This window comes from Papilio machaon, chromosome 29 (genome assembly GCF_912999745.1).
Source record: "Papilio machaon chromosome 29, ilPapMach1.1, whole genome shotgun sequence".
Lineage (NCBI taxonomy): Eukaryota > Metazoa > Arthropoda > Insecta > Lepidoptera > Papilionidae > Papilio > Papilio machaon.
The window spans coordinates 1,573,147-1,587,559 of NC_060014.1; the positions used below are offsets into that span (position 1 = coordinate 1,573,147).

Consider the following 14,413-nt stretch of genomic DNA (forward strand, 5'->3'; position numbering starts at 1 on the left):
ATATTATGATTGTCCATAGTATTGTCTGTCTCTAAATGTAAATATATTTCGTACAATTGGTTTTTCTTTATAATTAAACTACTTTTTCTGTTTTTTCATAGCTTGAACATGTTTATAAATCTTACTAATATCAGAAATGTTTAGATGGATGTTTGTTAGAATATATCTACACAACGGCTCAACGGATCTTGAAGAAATTTGGCATAGATGTAGAACATAGCCTGGAAGAAAACATAGGCTACTAATAGTTTTTTTATCAAATTCCGCGCGGACGGAGTCGCGGGCGACAACTAGTAATTTCATATAACCATAATTTTCCTTAGAATAATCAAATTAGGCCAAAGATTCCCAAAATGTTACTGATTTCAGTGTCTTGGATCACTGTTGTAGGCCTTACAAATAGTGTCTTAACACATTTGGGTTAAAAACACTTGTTATTACCTGGGTATAAAAAAACAACAATTTCTGATACAATTTATTGCTGGCCGTTATCTTTCTTCCTGACGTGTGGCAACTTGAGGTGTACAGTACGTACATGTAACTTGAGAGAGTTGGATTGACTAAAACATTTTGTACATTGCGTACAAGCGTACGGTCTCGCACCTGAATGGACCTGAGAAATCAAGACATGACAGTATTTACCGTGAGTTTCTGAGACAAAGAGATAATATGTTTTAAACGGAGATTTTCGTCTCAGAAATTCACGATTAGTAATTAGAAAAAAACAAGTAAAGTGTGAGTCGGACTCGCGCATCAAGTGTTCCGTACAAATATGTTTTCGCAATTTTTCCTTTATTTGTGCTATAAGAAATTGCTTTATATCCATTTTCAATATTCTGAGTTCACGGGAAGAAACTTTGATTTTGATTCCCTTGCAAGTGTTAAAAATTTGCGGATAATTGACTTACAAGTTTAATTTTTTCACAACACCAAGCTACAATAGACATGAGTATTTGATATAAATTACAGCTTGATACTTGTTCCATAGAGAAATAGTTTTGACAGAAAGACGGATAGACAAAAAAGTAATTCTTTTTGATGTGAAACATCTATAGGATCACTTGTAAACCGAATTGTTGGCGTGGCGACGCTTGCCGTGGCGACGGGTCGCCACGCTATACTAAGGTATATACACTTTTTTTTGGTGTCGGGGGGAAATCCTCTAAAGATACCCTGCCTTTTGGGGGGAAATATAAGGTTGTGTGGGATTCAACCCACTAAAACCCCCTTCGGTGGCCAAACTCAAGTACAAAAAGAAGAGGATTCCGGGATCTCCAAGGAACACACCGGAACCCTCAGCACTTATCTCCCCAGGAGAGATCCCTGTGGATCCACACTATAACGGTAACGTAGGACCACTCTATGTTACCGACTTCCCGGGATCGTTTAAATTGGCAATCAAGGCCCCCACCAAGATAGCCCATGACAAAAAAATGATCCTCTAAGAGTTTTCATATGGGTCTTTTCTTTCAAGGTACGGAACCCTAAAAAATCTGAAAAATTTCATTTGTACACATTGTCTAGTTTATGAACTTACTCTATAATGTCTATTGAGTGCTGGTTTTTGCGTGAATCGTTTATCACATGTATGACATGCGTAAGGTCTGTCGCCGGAATGTGTACGCGCATGTACACGCAGTCGTGCGCGATGTGCGAAGCGCGCAGGACAGAGTGCGCATGAGTATGGCCTCTCACCAGTGTGTACTCGCTGGTGGTAACGAAGACCTGCTGCTGACTGACATAAACATAGTTAAGACAAATAATAAAGATATTATTGTATTTTGTAGTATATATTATATTTATAATGTTACTTCTTACAAAAGTCCAGTCTCGGAGCACGAAGAATTTCGTACAAAGACCTCTTTACCTACTGACAGTGGTCACAAACATTTTTGTATTTAGTGCAGTTTACATGAATTATTTGAAGGAGAAAGAAAATTTACCAAATATAGAACTTATCAAATATAGTTATTATATAAATTATTTATTTAGATTTTATATTACAAGTAAAGTCAAGGTCGAGCAAACCAAGGACTTTTTGTCGTGACTCAAGGCCAACCAAAACCACATTATGCAAACAACAACAAACCTTATAGTCTCCAATAAAAGGTTCACAATCCCTGAGGACGGCGGCCATTATATCTGTGCGAGCGAGACTCATTGTATATACGCGGGAGTGACAGAGACAGGTAATGACAGTTCAATGTACCAAATTCTTCGTGCTCCGCGATTGGACTATAACATTATAAATGCGAATGTTTAGATGTATATTTGTTTGAAGATATCTCCAGAATGTTTCAACAGATCTTGATGAAATTTGTCACAGATGTAGAACATAGTCTGAAAGAACACATAGACTACTAAGTTTTTTTTTAATTCAACACAGACGGAATTGCTGGATACAACTAATATTACATAAATCCATAACCTGACCAGTGAGGTGTCATTGGATTAATATCCTTCCCTTGAGTGTCATAATGGTAAAAATAATTGTTTTATCTTATTTTATATATATAAGACTAGCTTTTACCCGCGACTCCGTCCGCGCGGTATAAAAAAATGCACACAAGATAAAAAAGTTCCTACGTCCGTCTCCTAGTTCTAAGCTACCTTCCCATCAATTTTCAGCTAAATCAGTTCGACCTATCTTGAGTTATAAATAGTGTAACTAACACCACTTTCTTTTATATATATAGATATAGATAATATTATCCAATGTATACTAACGGTACATTTCTTGCCGCACATCTCACAGACAACATTCTTATCGTACTTGAGTCCGAGATGAACACGTCTCACGTGAGCTTGAAGTCTGGATCGAGATATAAATTGACCTTCGCACTGGAAAATAGATAAATATATCTTTTTTTTATTTACAAGTAAATAGCAACATTGTTAGACGTCAGTAATAACAACATCAGTTGAAGGAATTGTCCTCACTCAGTGAAATACCACGACCTTACAGAAAACTGGCGTCAAGTTGAAATAATTCTACCTACAGTCACTGTGAGTGTGGACTTATTTCAGTACTCTTTCCCTTCCTGCCCTTTTCTTATAAGGAAAGGATCGGAAGGGGATGTGGATTTGATGGAGGAGGAGATGCATAGGAAGGTTAAATATTCTATTTTTGTGCGTCTCCTTCGTCTATTGGGGGTAGACAACGCATCTGCAATTGCGAATGTCTATGGGCAGTGGTCGCTTCGCTATTTCGGCGAATTCATGTGACCGCTTGCATGTTTGCCATCTAGTAACATAAAAATAAATAGCGAAGCAACCACTACTTGTAGACATCTGCAATTACTGATGCGTTGTCTACATTAAACTGACAGAGGAGAAGACTCACAGAAAGAGAATATTTGCCCTTCCTATCCTTTACTTATATGAAAAGGGTAAGAAGGGAAAATGGTAATTCCTAAGTAGTTCCTTATTAAATGACATCAAAACAATAAAAGAGGTTAAATAATTATTAATACCATTTTTGTTGAATGTCAATTGCTATTTAAAAACGACAGGCGTTTTTCCCAAAACTAATTTTTTGTTTTTTTTTATTTTTTTATTATTAATAGATAAAAAATATTAATAATACCTGTGAGCATTGCAGTGCTGGTGTTGCGGGGACTTCGGGTGCTGGTACTGAGGGGCGAAGCTCCCTCATATGGTTACGCATATGTGAACCTCGATTCTCTGACGTCACAGCTACACCGCAAATATTACAATTACTGAAATTATAATTATAGTCTCATCAACTTATCTGACCCGGTGAGATGACAAATTAATATTAAAATTATCAAAATATTATTTCAGCTAATGTTATTAAAGACTATCTTTTTTTATATCATTAGTTGGCAAATGAGCATACGGCGACCTGGATTCGCCGAAATAGCGAGGCGATCGTTGCTCATAGACATCTGCAATAACAGATGTGTTGACTAACTTTAATCAACGAAGAAGGGAACACACAGAAAAAGAATATTTAACCTTCCTATTCATCTCCTCCTCCATCAAATCCACTTCCCCTTCCCATCCTTTCCTTATAAGAACAGAAAGGGAAGGGAAATAGACTAATCATCAGACTGAAGTGATTTTTTTTTTTCAGAAAATATGGATTAGTTTGTTTATTTTATTTTATTTTTACCTGTTATCATTTCTCATTGTATGTTTGTATGACGTCAATACATGTTTCTTCCATGCATTTAAATTTAAAAACTGTATGTTGCAATCAGAACAGAATCTTTCTGCTGCTGAATCTTCAGAATTCTCTTTCTCCTGGAATTAGATTTTTTTTTTAGTCAAAACATAAAATATTTTAGTAAATTAGTTACAAATATCTTACTAATATTATATTTTTTAAATGTATGGATCTAGATGAAATTTGTACACAGATGTAGAACATAGTCTGGAAAAACACATAGACTACTTATTAAGTTTTTTTTTAAATCCGCATAGACAGAGTCGCGGGCAAATATTAGTTTTTATATATATTTGAAACAAGATTCGAGTTGTCTTGACATTTATTTAAAATAAACAAAAGACAATTATAATAATTTTCTAAACTTATTTTTCTTTTTTTGCAAAAAAAACCAGTTACAAATTATATAATTTTTTTTAAATAGCATTTGTTTAATTCTCTTATGACTTACATGCAATTTTGTAGCTTATTTGAGAAAAAAAAACCAGCAATATAACCTATATCTATATATATAAAAGAAAGTGGTGTTAGTTACACCATTTATAACTCAAGAACGGCTGAATCTATTTGACTGAAAATTGGTGGGCAGGTAGCTTAGAACCAGGAAACGGACATAGGATAATTTTTACCCCGTTTTCTATTTTTTATTCCGCCCGGACGGAGTCGCGGGTAAAAGCTAGTTTATAATATAACTAACCTGTTCACGTCTATGTGTTTTACTGATGTGCATCAAAAGTCCATGTCTTCCAACAAAACTATCACCACATCTCACACAAACATGTTCTGAATGATTCTTACGCATATGAGTTAAAAAAGATGTAGGTTTTCTGAAAATAAAAATTATAGTATCAAAGAATAAATTTAAATGTAATTAATAAAAAAAACTTAAAAAAATACAAATGATTGCACTTTATGACACCTTTTGGAAAAAAATATATATAAAAAAAGCAATTTTTCAAAATATTTGTCTGTCTGTATGCTTATCCACAAGAGTTTGTTCCGGATAATCTCCGAAACCTGTGAACCAATTTTGACGGGACTTTCACTGAAAGATAGCTTATGTATTAGAGAGTGACATAGGATATATATTAGGTCCTTACATATGAAATTGGCGTTTTGTATGGGAGGACCAAAAAGTCGAATATTTTTTAATATAATATATTTAATTAATCAAAGTATGAACCATTATTTTCTATGCACTTTTGCCATCTCATAGGTAGTTCATTGATCCCTTTACTAAAAAAACCAGTCGGACGGGAATCAATAAAATCTTTGAAGGCGATTTGGACTGCCCCATCGGAGTTGAATTTTTTCCCTTGCAAGAAGTTATCCAAATTTCGAAAAAAATGGTAATCTGTTGGAGCAAGGTCCGGGGAGTACGGAGGATGTCTTAGACTTTCCAATTGAAGCTCTTCTAATTTAGTAGCCGTCTGTTGCGCAGTGTGTGGTCTAGCGTTGTCGTGAAGCAGCAGTGGCGTGGAGCGATTGACCAGCCTAGGTTGTTTAGCCGCTAGCTTTTCCATCATGGTTTGCAATTGCTGACAATAGACATCAGACGTAATAGTCTGGCCAGATTTGAGAAAACTGTAATGAACAATACCGGCACTAGTCCACCAAACGCTTACAAGTAACTTTTTGGGGTTAATTTTCGCTTGAGGCAGGATTTGGCTGGCTGGCCAGGATCCAACCATTGCGCTGATAGCTTTCGATTATCGTAAAGAACACATTTTTCATCACAGGTAATGATTCGGTTTAAAATACCTTCATTATTGTGCCGGTTTAGTAATGTAACGCAACAGTCGACGCGCGTTTGCCGGTTTGCTTCAGTCAATTCGTGAGGTACCCACCTTTCAAGCTTTTTAATCTTCCCAATTTGCTTCAAGTGAATTAAAACAGTTTTATCACTAACATCGCAGCCTGTAGCTAACTCGGACGTGGTTTGCGATGGATCCGCTTCCACAATAGCCTTCAACTCTTCATTATCAACTTGAGTCTCAGGCCGTCCACGGGGCTTGTTCTGCAGATCGAAATTTCCAGAACGAAAACGTTGGAACCAAAAACGAACTGTGTTTTCTTTTGCAACACGACCGCCATACACATCATTCACCCTTCGAGTCGTTTCCGCAGCACTAGTGCCACGGCGGAACTCGTACTCGTAAATAATGCGATATTTTAAGTTTTCCATTTTGTAAAATGAGTGACGCAAACAGAAAAAAACAGAAGAAAAAAACAAATGAATGACGGTCATCGAACCACAAATACATGAGTCTATAGCTGTACAAATTTGAATTTGGAATTCCTTACCAAAGAGGAGAAATTCGTGATTAAAGTGGCCAGTACGAAAACGCCAATTTCATATGTAAGGACCTAATATTTTTATAAATTCTGAACAAAGTCGAGGGCGACCACTAGTTTTTTTTTTTTTTTTTTTTTTTAAATAAAAATATGTAATAACTTACTGAAACTTCTGTCCGCATATCCTACAAGGATATGTATATCCGTTGTGCCATTTCTCATGATCTCTGGCTTGATGTCTGAAAATAATAATCTATATATATATAGTCAGAAAGTTGTGTTAGTTACACCATTTATAACTCAAGAACGGCTGAATCGATTTGACTGAAAATTGGTGGGCAGGTAGCTTAGAACCAGGAAACGAACATAGGATAATTTTTACCCCGTTTTCTATTTTTTATTCCACGCGGACGGAGTCGCGGGTAAAAGCTAGTTACTAATACAATAAAGCGTAAACACACATTTCTTTATAACACATTATCATAACAATCACAATATATTTTTAAATAATTATTTTTGTAATAAAAAGCTCTATATTTAAGACAAGCTTTAGACGATATATTTTCACGCCATTAAACTTAGGGGGTGAGTAAATTGATAAAAATATAAATGCAAATGCAGATCATGTAAATGCAAATCTGTCATTTTAACAAGGAAAGAAAAATAATCAATTAAATTAGAAAAGATATCTTATATATAAAAAATATAGTAATTTAAGTGATACTATTTACCCTACTAGTAGGGTATTACCTCGTATGGGAACGATGAGGGCATTTTGTACAGGAATACCGACGTGCATGTGCAGAGGCAACATGTGCTCGCAACTGTCTACTACTTGTATATCTAAGTTTACAAATTATACATTCATATGGGCCACTACTCTGAAAATTAAAAAAAAAACAATTTTTTTTTATTTATCAACTAAATTAATTTATAAAAAACTAGCTATCGCCCACGACTCTATCTGCGAGGAATACTTAATAAGTAGTCTATGTGTTCTTCCAGATATATAGAACATAGTCCGGAAGAACACATAGACTACTTATTAAGTTTTAGATATATGTTTAAAGATATCTCTGGAACGACAACAGATCTTGATGAAATTTGTACACAGATGTAGAACATAGTCTGGAAAAACACATAAGCTATTGTTTTTTTAAATTTAATTTAAGGAAAGTTGGTATAATAATAAACGGCTGGTTCAATTTCAATAATTCTTACTTTTTTTTTATTACTATCAGGAAAAGATCTTAGGAAAGAAAAAAAATCTTGATTAAATTCGGCCTACATATAGAATATATTCTGGAAAATTAAATATTAAATCTACATTTAAGGTTATATGCAGACAAAGTCGCGGACAAAAGCTTGTATAATAGCTAACATTTAATAAATGACCTTATTATACTTACTTTTTCATGTTTCTCCATATGATTAGTAAAAGCCTGTGGATCAACAAAACCTTTGTAACATTTCTCACATTTGTATGGAGATTTTAAATAATTATCCGAAGTTGCTCGCTCAAGTAATTCCAGTCTTTGTTCCTCTTCAGTTAATTCAATTTCTTTTGCATCCACTTTATCTTAAAAAGAAACACAGATATCATAAGACCATAAATTTTAGGGTAAGAGGCCTAATTTTAATCCTAATCCTAAAATCAGACTACTAACAGTCGCCCGCAACTCCATCCTCGTGACATTAAAAAAAAACTTTGTAATTATCCTATGTGTTCTTCTAAACTATACTGTACATCTATGCCAAATTTAATCTAAATTTGTTGAGCCATTCCGGAGATACTTTCAAACATCCATCCATCTATCTAAACCTTCCCATCTATATCTATATATATAAAAGAAAGTCGTGTTAGTTACACTATTTATAACTCAAGAATGGCTGAATCGATTTGACTGAAAATTGGTGGGCAGGTAGCTTAGAACCAGGAAACGGATATAGGATCATTTTTACCCCGTTTTCTATTTTTTATTCCGCGCGGACGGAGTCGCGAGTAAAAGCTAGATTATAATATTAGTAAGATTAGCTTCAAAAAGAAGACATTTCAAAATGGCATAGTAAAGTAAAATATTTTAAGAAATAATTACCTTTACAATCTTTATTTCTCCTTTTTTTTATTGTTTTTGTATTTTTCTTTATCTTTCTTGAACCGATAGCAATCAGAGGTATATCATCTTCTGAATCGGAAATCCTTTCTTGGAATGTATCAAAATTTAACCCCATAGTACTACCCGAGTCTAAAACAAAGTTAGTGGTAGAGTGAACAACAACAAGACCGTCCACAAGACACATTATCATCATCCTTTATCTGCCCACTGCTGGGCAACCTTTCCCAATGCCTTCCACAGTATGTGGTCCTCCACCTTCCGCATCCAACAACTTTCCGCCGTGCAAACTATATCGTCGGTCCACCTGGAGGAAGGACGCCCCATGCTCTTGGACCCCTTCCATTTTAAGATTTTCCTTCCCCATTTCCACTTCAGACTACTGACTTTGAGAATTACGTCATTTACAATGGTTCTCCATCGAATTTCTTCGTTCCAGAGTTTATCCAGTAGAGAAACACGAAGCATAATTCTCTCCATCGCCCGCTGAGCGACTTAACTTATGGGCTTATGTCTTGTTAACTTTAATAATATTACTTTAATTCTAGACTTTTACAGTTACCTTGATTATCAATTCCGTCCTCTTCAACTCTATTGTCCGTTTCATTTTTAATTAAAGTTGGTATAAAATTAATCTTTGATTTATAATCTACCCCTTCATTTCCTGGTTCTAATTGTAAATGATAAATAGGTGTGAATTGAAAATATTCTTGTTGATTTTTCTGAGATTCAATCAACTGGAAAAGCTGTAAGATGTAGATTTATTAGTTACTTTTGTGACACATTATTATAAACGAATTTAAAACATTATACATACAGTAGATGAAACTAGATTAATATTACATGTGTAGCTATTTTTTTTAGTTAAAAAAATAATTATCTAAGTTTTCTATAGTTTTACAATCATAACATTAAAAATCACAGTTAAAGAAGACCTCAAAAAGGTAGATCGCGTTAAGAATTCTGTCTATTTGTAACTGGGAAAAAATGTTTGTGTTATCGAAACTAAATATTTTAAAAGATATATTATTTAAGTATTTACCTCATCTCCATCACATATCTTTTCTAAAAGTTCATTAGACTTAATTGCTTGTTGTTGTAATTTTCTACACCTCTTTATTATCGCATAACAAATGAAACAAGCTAATACCGGCTTATCAACAGAATGAATCTGAAAATAATTTCGTTTACGAAATGAAATAGTTGCTAAGAAAAACCAACCGACGGTTCAATTTTCATATTTTTAAATAAAGATCTTGTTCATGTACTTACATAGCCATTTGTTAATGTTTCGTATAAATTTTGTAATGAATTCTTCAGCATAAACATAGGAACATTTTTATTCAAACATATTCGACAGATTTCGGTAGTCAACATTTTAAACGATTACATTAATTAATATTTAAATACTTATCACCATAAGGAAAACAAATTAACTCTAATAGATTGTATTTTAAATACAAATTACTAAAAATAAGGAACTTCGTTCCAAAAACTAAAATATACGTTTTTATTTTTTAACCGGCTCGCTCGAAGACGCACCAAAGAACAATTGAGTTTGTGACAGCAAATGATCAGCAGCAAAAATCTGTAAATTGCAAGAAAAAGTAGCAAGCACCAATTCATCATCAGAAAGTCCAGTCCCCTACTAGAAATAAGCCTTTAGTCTAATTAAGTATATTTTCTTTAAATTAAATAAAAACTTCAATTAAGGAACTTTCTATTCTATGACTACATCAACTCTTATTATCGATCTTATTTCTCTAAGAAAGTGACATTTTGACCTGACATTTGATATAAAATGTATTTAATATTTATACCTTACCAAAAGTAAAATCAACCGGAATTATTACAATGGACTAATTTTAAGTAAATACATATGCATCCATGACAATATGTAATATTTAGATATAAGGATTTAAGGTAAGTCCGATTTCTAAGCATGCATAGGTATATAATTATCATTTCGTCCTCTCTAAGAATCTTATTAGAATATCGATTTATTATATACTAGCTTTTACCCGCGACTCCGTCCGCGCGGAATAAAAAAAAATAGAAAACGGGGTAAAAATTATCCTATGTCCGTTTCCTGGTTCTAAGCTACCTGCCCACCAATTTTCAGTCAAATCGATTCAGCCGTTCTTGAGTTATAAATGGTGTAACTAACACAACTTTCTTTTATATATATAGATTATGTATTAAGTCATATAAGCACTGACTGCAATTACATAGGGTTTCGAAAACAAAAAAAAGACCGGTCAATAATGTTCATAGATTAATTTCCAATAACAGTATCAGGACTTACCATTATTTATTTCCCATTTGTTTATTTCATACTAACTTTGCCCGCGACTTCATCCTCGTGAAATACTGTCTTTTGGTAGCATTTTAATTATTTAGAATAATTATTTTACTTAAGCTTATAAAACATTACAACAAAACATACTAAATATTCACATAAATCTTTCATATTCTCATACAACCTTTCATCCTCTATTGTAGTTTTACACCCTTGAGGGTTAAACTTTTACAAACTTTAAATGATCTTTTTATTTACATCAAACTAGGTTTTACCCGTGACTCTGTCCGCACGGAATAAAAAAAAAAATAGAAAACGGGGTACAAATTATCCTACGTCCTTTTCCTGGTTCTAAGCTACCTGCCCACCACTTCAGTCAAATCAATTCAGCCGTTCTTGAGTTATAAATAGTGTAACTAACACGACTTTCTTTTATATATATAGATTAACAGCTTGAAAAATAAGTTTCTAACTTCCAGCTGTAAAAATTACGATACTTCCTTACACCTTTTCATCCCCCCTTTTAACCCTTATCACCCTTTATTTGCTTTAATTATCTGTGTACCAAATTTAAAAATGTGCAACAGGCAGACAGAGTTACTTTCACATTTATATTAGTAATGATTAAACTTTCAAATTCATTAATGTATGGCTTGATTCACTTAGATTTGTTATTTGGTCACTAAAGAAAGTTTAATTGTAAGTTTAATCTACACTTAAGATATGATTATTGTTTTCAAAATAATTTTATGTTTTTACAGATAAGTAAGATGTCACAGAATCCTACGCACTATGTGTGCGATTACTGCAGCCGAACATTCACTCGTAAATACAATTTGCAAACACACATTGAGAACTATCACATGAATTCATCATGTTATTGTGAAATCTGCGACCAGAGATTCGGGAGTCCTGCTGGCTTACAACTACATCTGTCACGAGGACACAACAGATTTGGTCAAGCATTTCCAGAATGCGATATCTGCGGACGTATCTTTACAAGAAAGCAAAATATAACATCACATATGATTACAGTTCATTTACAAAGCGGACGACCAGATATCAGATGTCACTTGTGCGAAAAGACGTTCACGACAGAAAGAAATTTGAAGCGACACAAAAATCAATTACACAACCCTAATGCAGAATATCCCATATGTGATATGTGTAAGAAGGTATTTAAAAGTAAATCAGCATTAATAACTCATATAGTATCAACACATCAGCACGTTGATAAAGATTCACTCAAATGTCAATTGTGCAGTAAAGTTTATACAAATAATAGAAATTTGAAAAGACATGTTGAAATGTTTCACGGTGAAAGAGGTGAATTTAAATGTCCAATTTGTCCTAAAGTGTACACGTCTAATCAAAGTTTGAGACGTCATAATAAAACAATGCACAATCCAGATTCCATTCAGTTTAATTGTCAAATTTGCTGTAAAGAAATATACGGGAAGGAGAACATAGATGAACATGTAATTTTATGTACTCAAAATGATGTTCCTGAATGCAAAGAAACAGAAATCACATCGGAACCAATGTATAACTGTACCAATTGTGAAAAATCTTTCAATCTAGAACCTCTTTTAAGACATCATGTTAAAACTGAACATACATTTCAAGATTTTTATAATTACTGCAAGAAATCATTACTAGAAATGATGACACAGACGCCTACAAAAGATTATATTTGTGAATTTTGTAATAATACATTCAACAGTTTACATGAATTGAAAGATCATTTGCTCTTTATACATGAGAAATATTACAATCTTTCAACGTGCAATGTATGTTTTACTAAATTTTCCACAAATGAAACATTATTAGAGCATCGTAAGTTCTGTTTACCTCCACCAGATGTCAACGCTTGTGAACATTGTGATAGATTATTTACTGATATTGCCAGTTTAGAATTTCATATGAAAATTTTTCATCCACAAGCTCATTTATCATCAAGTAGCAATGATGAATATACAGATCAGAGTTATAAATGCGAGTATTGCGATCGTGTTTATAACAATCAGAAATCATTGAACCATCATATAAAATTAAAACATAATAAAGAGCAAAGTTTCGATTGTCATTACTGTGGAAAAGTGTGCAGTAATAAATATTACCTAACGTCACATATAAAAATTGTACACAGTAATATATCATGCTCGAAATGTGATTATTGTGACAAATGGTTTAAATCGAAAAGGAATATTAGAAGACATATTGAATATACACATCTTGGTATGCAACGACACAAATGTATCGAATGTGAAACTCTATTTAAAGAGAAAAGAAGTTTAAGGAAACATGTTAGAATTAAACATCCGAATTCAACATTATTCCCGCAATGTCATATCTGCTATAGAAGATTTGAATCTGCAAAATCTTGTAAAGTACATTTAAAATTGATACACTCTTTTAATTTATCAACACATCCGTGTGGTTTGTGTTCAATTTCCTTCAGTTCTATAGAAGCGTTAAAAGAACATTTGGAAACAAATCATTTAGCCGAAGATGAAATTTATAAATGCGATGAATGTAATCTTTTATTCAAAGGTCAAAATAAATTCGATCAACATAAAGAAATCTATCATTCAAATTTAATATGGAGTGGCAAACGTAAATCTGTACCCCGTTGTGTTATTTGTATGAAAGATTTCAGTTCGAGAAAAACTTTAAAACGACATATAAAGAAGTTTCATAACGAATTCGATGTTGACGATTTAGCTAATTATTCATGGCTTGTTAAAATAACTAATGTAGATTGCGATGAATGCATTAAGATATTCACGGATGATTTAAAAAATATACACTATGATAAATTGAAGGAATCTTTAGAAACAATTGTATACAAATGTGATACATGTTTAACATCGTATAATATGTTAGAATACTCTGTATTAAGACATAAATTAAATATATCATCTAGGGGTAAGATGATTTTGAGTGAATTTTGTACAGCAGAGTTAAGTGAAGGTGAGGATGAATTGAACTTGTCACAAGATATGGAACCGGAGAGCACAACCGACTGACGTAAAGACTGAAATTGTATCTCCTTAGTTTGTAATTAGAATTAATATTACCTAATTATGCTTAACAAAATTAAATAGCTTATATAAATAAATATAACTATAAATTAATATACTTTGAGTTATTATTATTTTAAAAGCTTCCTCCTTGAATCCTATAATATAGTTATTGATTAGCAAACAGACAAAATACTTTGTCCTTTATAAAATGTATAAAATAAAATCATTAAGATTTGATAACTACAGTCTCTTAAGCCCTTCCTAATCCTTACTAATATTATAAACTAGCTTTTACACGCGACTCCGTCCGCGCGGAATAAAAAAAATGCACACAAGATAAAAAAGTTCCTATGTCCGTCTCCTAGTTCTAAGCTACCTCCCCATCAATTTTCAGCTAAATCAGTTCGACGGATCTTGAGTTATAAATAGTGTAACTAACATGACTTTCTTTTATATATATACTATCTGTCGCCCGCGACTCCGTCCGAGC

General features: G+C 33.1%; 2 protein-coding genes and 1 non-coding gene across 4 annotated transcripts; 1 reads left to right on the plus strand and 2 right to left on the minus strand.

Annotated features, from left to right (window-relative positions):
* Positions 1–468: 468 nt before the first annotated feature.
* Positions 469–8,723, minus strand: LOC106712894 (zinc finger protein 709). 2 transcript variants are annotated; one of them, XM_045685411.1, is made up of 10 exons: positions 8,581–8,723; positions 7,894–8,057; positions 7,235–7,365; positions 6,649–6,723; positions 4,887–5,016; positions 4,136–4,266; positions 3,587–3,719; positions 2,728–2,841; positions 1,538–1,735; positions 469–613 (listed from the first exon to the last, which is right to left on the minus strand). In XM_045685411.1, exons 1-10 carry the CDS (start codon positions 8,714–8,716, stop codon positions 476–478), a joined length of 1,350 nt encoding a protein of 449 aa, XP_045541367.1. In that variant the 5' UTR covers positions 8,717–8,723; the 3' UTR covers positions 469–475. The 2 variants fall into 2 exon arrangements, with proteins under 2 accessions (XP_045541367.1, XP_045541366.1); XM_045685410.1 differs by having other exon boundaries at positions 7,894–8,063.
* A 443-nt stretch (positions 8,724–9,166) lies between these two features.
* LOC106718611 lies at positions 9,167–10,004 on the minus strand. Its single transcript, XR_006756567.1, has 3 exons — positions 9,871–10,004; positions 9,641–9,769; positions 9,167–9,344 (listed from the first exon to the last, which is right to left on the minus strand). It is a non-coding gene; the product is annotated as an uncharacterized LOC106718611 (transcript).
* Positions 10,005–11,657: 1,653 nt separating this feature from the next.
* Positions 11,658–13,997, plus strand: LOC106718764 (zinc finger protein 729). The gene has a single exon (XM_014512929.2). The coding sequence runs from the start codon at positions 11,668–11,670 to the stop codon at positions 13,924–13,926; it is 2,259 nt and encodes a 752-aa protein (XP_014368415.2). The 5' UTR covers positions 11,658–11,667; the 3' UTR covers positions 13,927–13,997.
* The last annotated feature ends 416 nt before the right edge of the window (positions 13,998–14,413 follow it).

What these genes read in the sequence shown, in the direction of transcription:
- LOC106718764 (XM_014512929.2), top strand. Translation starts at nt 11,668, where the DNA reads ATGTCACAGAATCCTACGCACTATGTGTGCGATTACTGCAGCCGAACA.
- LOC106712894 (XM_045685410.1), bottom strand. Translation starts at nt 8,716, where the DNA reads ATGGGGTTAAATTTTGATACATTCCAAGAAAGGATTTCCGATTCAGAA. An exon ending in CCTCATCGTTCCCATACGAG is followed by an intron (nt 6,724 to 7,234) that starts GTAATACCCTAC and finishes TATTATTTTCAG; the next exon opens with ACATCAAGCCAGAGATCATG. An exon ending in CACTCAATAGACATTATAGA is followed by an intron (nt 614 to 1,537) that starts GTAAGTTCATAA and finishes TTGATTTCTCAG; the next exon opens with GTCCATTCAGGTGCGAGACC.